The 10,545-nt window shown below is 37.3% G+C and overlaps 1 protein-coding gene across 1 annotated transcript; it reads left to right on the top strand.

The window, feature by feature from the left end:
* The first annotated feature begins 6,099 nt into the window (after positions 1 to 6,099).
* Positions 6,100 to 7,706, top strand: LOC122644888 (40S ribosomal protein S11-1-like). The gene is made up of 4 exons (XM_043838258.1): positions 6,100 to 6,116; positions 6,893 to 7,096; positions 7,201 to 7,290; positions 7,458 to 7,706. The coding sequence occupies exons 1-4, from the start codon at positions 6,100 to 6,102 to the stop codon at positions 7,549 to 7,551; spliced, it is 405 nt and encodes a 134-aa protein (XP_043694193.1). The 3' UTR covers positions 7,552 to 7,706.
* Positions 7,707 to 10,545: the final 2,839 nt, after the last annotated feature.

Genomic DNA, 10,545 nt, shown 5'->3' with positions numbered 1-10,545 from the left:
TAAAAAAAAAAAAAAAAAGAAGACAGTCATAACCATGTAGCATAAATCGACAGGAACTACTCAATAGGGGGTAAGTCGCTCGGAGGAGGCTGTGTCTGGCAAGAGTCAACTCTGTAGAATCTGTTCCAAAAATCTAGGCACTGCTCGACGGATCCTACCCTGCTCTCCAAAGAAGTGAAGCCCTGGTCCATCCTAGTCGCAATGTCTGAAAGCTGGGTACCGAGGCTCTGGAAATGTGACATCATCTGTGTCCACTCAGAAGGCCCTGAAACCTGAGAACTGGTGGCACCCGTCGCCTTATAGGCAGGTAAGTCAGTGTATCAAGTGTCAACACCCTCAAAGTCACCCTGACCCACATCTTCTGTACCAATGTCCTGCCTCTCACCATGTATGCCCTCGATGTCACCCTGCTCCACTCTGTGCACCTCCTCATCATGTACATCATCACCCTGCTCCTCCGCATCTAATCCCTCATCTCCCTGCTGCATCTCAATCTGCTCCTCAACCTCTGGTGGATCCTCTCCTGGCACTTTCATCTTCAATATTGAAGTCTTATCAATGGGCTTGGATCTGTCCTTCTCTATGTACTCCCCCGCCAAAGGAACCCCAAAGTACCGAAAGACTAGGGTAAGGAATTTCCCATAAGGAAGATTCCCATCACCAAGATTCTACACATGATACAACATGGCCTGGAGCAAAAGATATGGGAGGTTGATGATTGGACCCCCTCTGCTAGCTCCCAAGAGACAATAGGTGATGTAGGCTCTCATCATAGATATGCTACCCCGATTCCCGCCCTTGGGGTAGATATTGTGGGTAACATACCTACTAATCACTCTAGCACTAGGCTTGTAGGAAGCCTCAGATTTAGGTGTGCTCTGTGACCTGTCAATGCTTTGAAGACTGTCCTCCTAGTCTCCAAAGAAAACATCTCTGAAATGTCCATGCGAGGCTTGTAGTAACACCTCTCCCCAATATTGGGCAAACTCAAAATCTCTGCTAGTGAAGCAGTAGTCAAAGGGATGTCCACTCCTTTCACCCTACTCAACAGTCCAAACTCTTGTGCCCCATCCTAGTAATAAAACTATCCATCCTTTGCATAACTTGGTTTGCCAAATAAGGATCACGATAATATGCTTGAAGAGCATCATGACTAACATTGTCCTCCTCTATAAAATCATCAAACCTAGGAGGTTTGGACAAATCAACATATGGGATAAAACAATCCTTAGTATGACAATCATTTGGGTTTTCCAAAGAGAGAGAGGGAGATCGAATTTCCAGGGTTTCTATGCTATCATGAAAATCTGATTCTAAATCATTAGAAACACTAGGCTCACTAAGATCAGAAATTTCAGGTAAAAGTTGGACTTCCCCAGGTGGCTCATCAAACGTCGCTTCACTAACATCTTCAGGAAACTCAATCTCAACAAATAAATCATCTTGAAAATCATCTTGTTGAGGTTGACTCTCATTAACGTTAAACTGGGGTGGTGGATTTTCAACATCATTAAACTGGGGATGGGGCAATTCATTCTGAACTGGAATCTTATAACATGGATTAGGTTCAGGCTGACTAGATAGTTTACCCGTTTCCTTCTGCATCATGGTGATCAGTTGAGAGAGTTGCTTCTCCATGTTATTACTACTTTCTATAAGTCACATGCTAATCCACCCAAACAAGATGTAGCATCATAGGTAACTAAATCCTATGAGGGACACCAAAAGATGTTGGGTTTGGGCATATGAAAGAGTTTAGATTAGGCGCACAGTCTTTGAAACAGAAGAGAAACAAGATGAGGTTTTTTTTTTTATTTTATTTTATTTTTAATATATATATAAAAGAAAAGGAAAAAGACAAGAAAATAAAGCACTCCGAATTACTAAAAAATAAGAAAAACAAAGTGGACAAATATCTCCCCAGCAATGACGCCAAAAACTTGGTTGTAAGAAATAATAATCGCAAGCGTACAGATCAATCGTAGCTACGGGTCGAACTCAAGGAGATGTACGCCACTCTATTTTACTCACTTAAAAGCAATGCAAAGTTAACCAAATTAATTAAAGTGGTGGACTAAACTAATGATAATTAAACTAACGTATCCTAACTCACAAGCATCTATTGAAATTAAGCATCTAAGGAATTGAATTGGTGTCCTAACACATAAGCATCTAACCTATCAAAACTAACGTGGATTTGAAGGAATAAATCGTAGCCACACACCACAACTACATAAAAAAAACAAAAAACAAAAGAAGAATAAGGCTAAGGCTGCGTTTGGTAACGGTCTGAACAAAGAACGCCCGTTCTTGACTAAGAACGTTCTTTTGCGTTCTTCGTCTGGAACGGCGTTTCGAGACCAAAAATAACCATTTGGTAACGTTCTCAAGAACGCTGTTCGGAACGGAAATGGTGTTTGGTAAAATTTGTTCGAATGCAGCTTTGATGTTAATTACAATAATGCCATCCTTACCTCAAAATACATGTTTCTCTACAAACATAAATTAAAATTGTCTCATAAGTTCCTTATTTAACATAGATTAAAATATCTAATAAATTCCTAAACTTAACATAATTTAAAATATGTCTATAATTAAAATATGTCAACTTATAGTTAATTAAAGTCATTAAATTACAACTTTGACAACCTCTCTCATGATTTAATTTTCTTCTTTGTTCAAGTCTAACTTGGTAAGACCTTTAAGGATGTCTTTGAACATCTTGGCATGATTCTCCGAGGATATAATTGCACTCTTGCAATAACCTTTCAGAAATTTCGAAGAAGACGGAGCGGATACAGCTATTGAGCCTGAGGGACAAACCACTGATACATTAGTCTGTTGGCTAGAAGATGAGGTCATGCCTTCTTCTATCCATTGAAAAATTCACATCCGCAATTATCACTCTATAAAATCCAACAGAAGTTACATAAACAAGCCATAGTTTGGTCAAACATATACAAAAGAAACTCATTCAAATCACATTCTTGCATTGTCTCTCTGATTGAATATCTAGTTTGGTCAAACAAATACAAAAGAAACTCATGTAAGTTGCGCCATCCTACAACTTATGGCCAATTCATTTGCAATGTTTATCCGCAATCCATTCATGATTCTTGCACTCTCTCTCTGATTGAGAGTAGACATAGATGTATCATAAGGCAAGTGTACAGGATTCAGTGGATCTATGACTACTTTGTCATCAACACTTAAACCAGCAAATATTTTGTCTGCCTCTTGTTCGTCACACGAATAAAATTATGCAACCCACAACAGGCCATCACAATGTAAGTCTGATCTCTGATTGAGTAACTAGTCATATGTCTTAATATTCTAAACCTATTTTTCAGAACCCCAAATGTACGCTCAATTACATTCCGAAGTGAGGAATGTCTGTAGTTGAACAGCTCTTTAGCAGTCTTTGGGTTTCTCCCAGCTCCCTTGTAGTCTGGAATATGGTACCTCTCACCTCGAAATGGAGTTAAGTAACCAACTTGACTTGCATACCCAGAGTCTACAACATAATATTTTCCTACACATACAAACCATTGTAAGGAAAAACTCAACTTTACCAATAAGTACTTCATATATCAGTAGAATTAAATGGGTTTTACCTTCAGGTGGATGTGGGAACTGTAATGTTGGATCTCTCCTTGCACGTTCAAATATACGACAATCATTAGCGCTGCCCTCCCAACCCGCATAAACATACGTGAATCGCATATCAAAAGAACATATACACATCACGTTTTGTGTGGTAATGCCCTTTCGATTTCTGTAGCGAGTAGCATCTTGTTGAGGCACTATGGCACTAATATGACTACCATCTATTGCTCCAATACAATCCTAAAAACAGATTTCATAAAATAAACTTGTCATACTAAAATAAGAAAAATTGCAATAATTGAATTTTCATACTTGTATTGATTGTATATTACCTTAAAGAAAGGATAGTATTTTGGTTTTGATTGCATGTCTAACTGAATTTTCTGGATGTCTGGTGGTGTGATCATTTCTTTTGCCAATTTTCCCATAGCCATTAAAACACGCTTGAATGTACGGCTAATGGTCTCTCCAGAATGTTGAAACTCCTCTTGAATATCCCGATTAGAGAAACCCCTTCCTACTATCATCATAAACATGGCTATTTGCTCATCCACCCTTAAATATCGACTGTCTTTTAACCACTTTCTAGATATCATCAGTGTACATAGATTTTGGAAGACATGTCTTTCCATGCTAAACTTCTGAAAGCAACGGTCCGCGTGACCACTCAAAACTTCATGGACCATAATTGATCCTGGATGTCTACCATCCCTACAAGGTTCTCTTGTATATAGAGATTGTGCGGCAACTAAAGTTGCAGCTACCATTATCAAGTCATCCTCATCACTTGAAGAGTCATTACTGAACTGGTATATTGTTGTCATGACCGCTAAATATACACAACAAGTAATAAACTTTTAATATAATACAGTAAGTAAATTGTTTCAAACATAACTAAAAAAAATACAAGATTGTATCATCATACCATCCAAATTAAACATAACACAACCTAAATTGTTTCAGACCACCACACAGAATTTAAAAAAATACAAGATTGTATCATCATACCATCCAAATTAAACATAACATAAGTAAATTGTTTCAAACAACCACACGATTTAAATAACATCACCCTATAACTCCTCCAACAGCCACATCCTCCCGGGGCCTACAACCAATGAATGACTCCCTCCACGGTCCCGACTCCCTAATTTGTTTTAAGGCTTTCGGATACATGTCCTTACTTATATCGTATCTCATCAAGGACACGTGTACATGCCAAAACACTAGTATCGATAGGAGTCACCAAGTGCCATGGCCGGAAACTTCAGAAGTAGCCTCAGCACTTGCAGTTGCCTTCTCTATCTTTATCTGACATAACTTCCCAACATATCCCAAAGCAGTTGTCACACTACCACTCATACTTCGCTTCCGTTTAGCTGTTGGAGTTCTATCTTGTTTATGGACTGTAGTATCTTCCTCAACCTCATTGACTTCAAAGTCATCTAGACCCATTGAAGTGGTGTGGGTTGGTGTAGGTTTTTCATCATCAACATCTAGATCATCAATCTCAGTTGTCACCCAGTCTTGCGTGTTATCCAAATGACCATCTCCACGGGCATAAGAATCTCCAAATATAATTTGGAGTTCAGACCAATGTGCCAAACCTTGATGCCTAAATTTTTTCCATCCTGAATTTGCCTATATACAATATCAAATAAATTATTAGATATTTACTACATAATCAACATAAGACTAAATATAATAGTTTAGATCAAACCAAAGAAGATATTAGTATAGTATTTACCGCTATAGCTTTATCCCAAACACTTGTCATCACAATCAAGAATCGCCTGGGGTGATTGAGTTCCATCCAAATCCTGTAGTTTGAAGTAATGACTTGAAACTTCCATAATCTATCCTCATCTTGTTGAACTTGTTCCTTATCTGTTCCCTATCGAACACCCTACCAAGAGTGGTTTCCAACCGGGTCTGAATATCATCCCACCCATTCTTGCTGAAGGTTGCCCCACTCTTGTTGCCAGCCCTTACATTATCTACCATCAACCGAACTAGTAAGGCAACCTCAGTAGTGGACCAAGATACAGGACCAACTTTTGATTTTCCTTTTGACCTTGATGAAGTAGCCATAATATCTGAATAATAACACATACATTATGTAACAATCAATATGAAATAAAAATATCTATTACCCAAAAAAATAAATAGTCATATTCATTACCAAAGAATTGAAGAATGTTGATTAAAAAAAAAGAAGAGAGAAATAGGAGGTTTGATCACAATGAGCAAAGTTAGGATTAGTCCACTTGAAAGAGAACCACTCCTCAACCATAACCAAAAGACCCAAACAATTCCATACAAACATGTTGTTTTCAAGGCTACATATAGGTATTAACCACACAGATTTGGCCCTTTTGGCCAAGAACAAAAGTACTAAAAATTATAGAACAAATTACTGAAGTAAGCGATGGGCAATCTTCAAGTAAGAACAAAAAAAATTAGAGAAGACCCACAAATCGTACAAGGAAAGCAATGAGAATTCAGTCCCTGTAAGGCCCATAAAAGGGACTGCATAGAAGAACACATGTGCTTGTTTTTCAAGAATAAACTCCGAATTGCTGAGCTTTGATACTGCTATGCAGCAGGGAACCGTTTCTCCTGTCATGAGTTGTTAAAGACAAATCTATCCCAATTACCCAAGGGGGGAAAAAAGATATATTAAATGCAATTAAAGAGGGGAAAGAAATTGGAAATATGTGTTTAAGAGCTTAAAAAAACAGTCACAGATATGCAAACCAGAGACTCTGTAAAAGAGAAAGAAGAGAGGACTGAGATTTGGTGGATTTGGGTCTATGAGTTGAAGACAGAGACAGAGCTCAAAGTTTAAGTCCATTATAAATATGGCATTTTTATTGCCATATTTACGTTCACTTTTGTTATTCTGTTTAAGTCCATTATACAACAATTCAATCTGTTTGTTTTTTAGTAATGTGATGATTAAGAAAAGCATCTGAATCACACTGCATGATATATGCTTAGATTTAGACAAGATCTGGCCCATGTGTCCATAGACTTGTCTGATGTTTAACCATAGTTTGGATTTGACAACACATTCTCAGTTATTGATATTATGTCCTTCTCAGTGAAGAGTGCTCCTTTTATTCGAATTTCAGTTCCAGTTGTACATGTATATTTTTGTTTTCAAACTTACATTGTTTAGTTTCTTTATTCTAATCTCTCTCCAGAATTATTATAATGTGCTATACAATATGGTTTGATATACAAATATTTGTAATGATATGATACTTTTCTGTTATGCTTTTAGGTTGTTTATCTGGGAAAGTTCGATGATTGAAGATTATACAATTGTTTTCTTGTTTGCAGGAACATATATCGATAAGAAATGCCCATTCACTGGGAATGTTTCAATCAGGGGCCGTATTCTATCAGGCACCTGCCACAGTGCTAAGATGGTGAGGACTATTATTGTCCGTCGAGACTACCTTCATTATGTCAAGAAATATCAGAGGTAAAATTCAGTATTTATCACTACCTTCCTTTATCTCCATCTTTTTTTTTTTTTCTCTTTCTATATAATTGGGCCTTATTTTTGAATTTTCCTTTCTATATCAGATATGAAAAGAGGCATTCAAACATTCCAGCACACATATCTCCATGTTTCCGTGTGAAAGAAGGAGACCATGTTACAGTCGGCCAGTGCAGGTTCAATTCTTTCACTCAATAAAGTTTCCTTTTTGTTGGCTAAGCAAAATGCTTGTTTTAATGTTTCTATTCCACCACCCCCCTCCCCCAAAGAAAAAAAAAAGGTTTCATATTGCCCATTGATGTTTGGTACTGAGTCATGAGTATGTGATTTTCCCTTCTTTCAGGCCACTGTCAAAGACAGTGAGGTTTAATGTGTTGAAAGTGATCCCTACTGGATCATCTGGTGGAGTTGGGAAGAAGGCTTTTACAGGAATGTGATCTTGAGGTTTTCCATTTCTCTCGTTGCGTTTGATGTCGTTGATTTATGGCTTTTTACATTCTACTGTAGGCTAAGGAGTTTTGCCATTTTGGAAGGCATTAAAGTTATTATTGATATATCAACTTATTTGTTTTGTTGAAATTAATTTCTTTGAGATAACTCGAGCACTATCAAACTAAAATGTTACATACATTAGCTGCTAGCCCTGAGATATATGGATTTCTATGGCTGACATGAAATCATCATTGTTTGTTTTCTTAGTTTATCATGTTTTCATTGTAGTTGAACAACTCACACACTGCATATACATTTGGTGTTAATTGCTTGATCGCCCGGAGCTAATGGGTATTTGCTGTCTTGGTTTTATCTGTTGATTGATTTAATCTTTGAGATTAATTTATCTGCTCCAACACCTCACATGATCAACACTCTTTGGACCTACCAACCATTTCGTGGCTTTATCTACTTCCCACAAATTGCCAAATGTTGTTTTTTCTTCTATTTCTTACTAATTCTTTCGCAACATTGAAGTGAATTGTAACGCCACAACCACAACCACCACCCGCAGCCTGTTAAAGCCTGTTTCAGGTACAAATAAAAAAGCCTCTCCATCTCTTCGTGCTTCTCAAAGTTTAGATTCAGTCTGCTCTTACAATTTTCTTCAGTTCAAAATTTATTTCTATATTGACCCCCACCCTTATTATTTTTCTTTTCCATTGCTCTAGATTTGTGAGGGCTTTGGGCATGTGCAAGATGGTTTTTTTTTGGTTTGTTTGTTCTCTACAACTCCCCTCTTTAAAGAATCAGTTCCCATTTTTACAAAATCAACAGTTTCTTGTACAAAAAACATATTCATATCAAGACAAAACAATAGATAGATGACAGAACCCTATCAAGCCCACACTACTAATTGATAATCTTGCAAAAAAATCTAAAACAGAACAGCCAAGGGAACCACATTAAAGTTAAGGAAAAAGCAAAGACCACGCCACGTGGCCATGCCGCTATAGTTAGTAAATACATGTATGGCAAAAAATGGGTATGGACACATACAGGCACTAAACTTCAGGAGCAAACAAAGGGCATATTTTCAATATGCAATACACATATACATCATTCAACAAAGTGCTAAGAAAAGAGACCAAATAATGCAAGCTCCTATCTCATTTACCAAACTACTCTATGAAAAACTCCTTTACTCAATGCTCTCATAAAGCAAGCTTCTATCTCTCCTCCTCTCTAGGACTTCCAAAATACCAACATTGGAACAGAGTAAAAAGTGCAGTATTTTGTCTTTAAGATGAAGCACCCACATACTTCACCATCAAGAAGCAAATGAACCACCGCAGCTAAATCAGCTAATGGCCCAAAGCAGAGAATAAATGCAGGAAAAGATTATCAACAGGGAAACTGCTGAGGGGTGATTTAACTAATTCGTGTCATAGAAATTTACTATGGCATCTTTCTCCTGGATAAGTCTATTTTTAGTGGATTTACTCCTTTTTGTCCTGCATTTATTAATATCCAACAATGGGTATCTATTCTGTATTGTCTCCGAACTTTTGCTGTTGGCCGCAATTTTGATGTTCCAGTTTTCATCTACATCCTGGACAATATATAAAAATTAGAGCCATGTACAACTTGTTAAAGGACCATATGCTACTGTGCTTTTTTGTTCTTTTTTTGCAGATATATCAGATATAAGTACATTAAAATGGATGTCATTTTTACAATGAAAAAGTGCTGATGTGCACAGTCCATAACTATGCAAAATCTAGCACAGCCCAACTAGCCATTCAAAGCCAACATAAACATTAACTTAGCATAAAACAGCCATTACGAAGACAGATCAGAGAACTACAGATCTACTACCTTCACAAACCAGCATCCCCAAAATCCCTAACATCCATCCAGACCTAAAAATCAAATATTTCAACAGATCCAATATCATACCTTTCGGCGATTACTTCTAATTTTACAGTTGTAGATCCAAAACCTGAGATTCCTGAGACACAAATGGGAGGAAAAAATTCAGTCCTCGTCAAAATCACAATCTAACAACGATTGACACAGAGAGAGAGAGACAGAGAGAGCGTGAGGGAAAGAACGAGCAAAGAGAGACAGAGATAGCGAGATAGAGAGTGAGACAGGGAGAGAGCGAGCGAGACAGAGAGAGAAAGAGAGGATGAGAGAGGAAGATACACAGAGAAAGGAAGAGAGAGCGTGAAGGAGAGAGCGAGAGAGAGAAACCATTGTACCTGCAGGTGGTTCGAGCGTTTCCCTTCTCTTCCTTCCCCTCCTCTTCTCGCAGTTGCGTTTCTTTCGATTGTGAAGTCGCGTTTCTTTCGATTGTGAAGTCACGGGATTTGCTCGATAGCCTTCTCGATTTGTTCTTTGTTCTTTGCAGACCGTCTCCAAGACGGTCTGTAAAGAACGTTCTTTTACTTCAAAAATGTCCGGTTCGGTCTTTAAAGAATAAAAAAACGAACCGATAAGCCAAACACTTTTTCATATTTTTTTGTTCTTTTTGAACAAAAGAACTGTTCAGAACACTGTTCAGACCGTTACCAAACGCAGCCTAAGAGATGAGAGGGTGAGAATGAGACTAAGAGATTAGAGAGGTAAAACCCGAAGGTGCTTGAACCGGATTGAAATTGCTTGCTTTCTCACACTTGAAATGACGCTACCAAATCTAAAATTAAAACAAAAATAATTAAATTAAAATCCTACCATAAAGCATAATGATAATAGTAACTAAAAAATAAAATCCTAAAAGCATGATTGAATAAGAGAGATAGAGAATGAGAATGAAAATAAAAATAATGGAGAATGAAAATTCCTAATAGAATGGAGGGATTAATGGAGATGAGAATACTAATAAAATAAAACTAATAGAAGAAGAAAGAGGTAGAGAATAAGAAGCATAAATTAGAAACTAGAAGAATTAAGAGGTTAAGAAGAAGAAGAACATAAAAAAAAAAAAAAAAAGAACT

This window comes from Telopea speciosissima, chromosome 11 (assembly GCF_018873765.1).
Source record: "Telopea speciosissima isolate NSW1024214 ecotype Mountain lineage chromosome 11, Tspe_v1, whole genome shotgun sequence".
In the NCBI taxonomy this organism is placed as follows: Eukaryota; Viridiplantae; Streptophyta; class Magnoliopsida; order Proteales; family Proteaceae; genus Telopea; species Telopea speciosissima.
Note: the sequence above shows the minus strand (reverse complement) of the source record. Positions and strands in the feature narration are given on the sequence as shown.

Excerpts from the sequence above, each read along its gene's own strand:
- LOC122644888 (XM_043838258.1), top strand. Across the intron at positions 7,097-7,200 it reads TATGTCAAGAAATATCAGAG|ATATGAAAAGAGGCATTCAA; the intron begins GTAAAATTCAGT and ends TTTCTATATCAG. Across the intron at positions 7,291-7,457 it reads GTTACAGTCGGCCAGTGCAG|GCCACTGTCAAAGACAGTGA; the intron begins GTTCAATTCTTT and ends CCCTTCTTTCAG.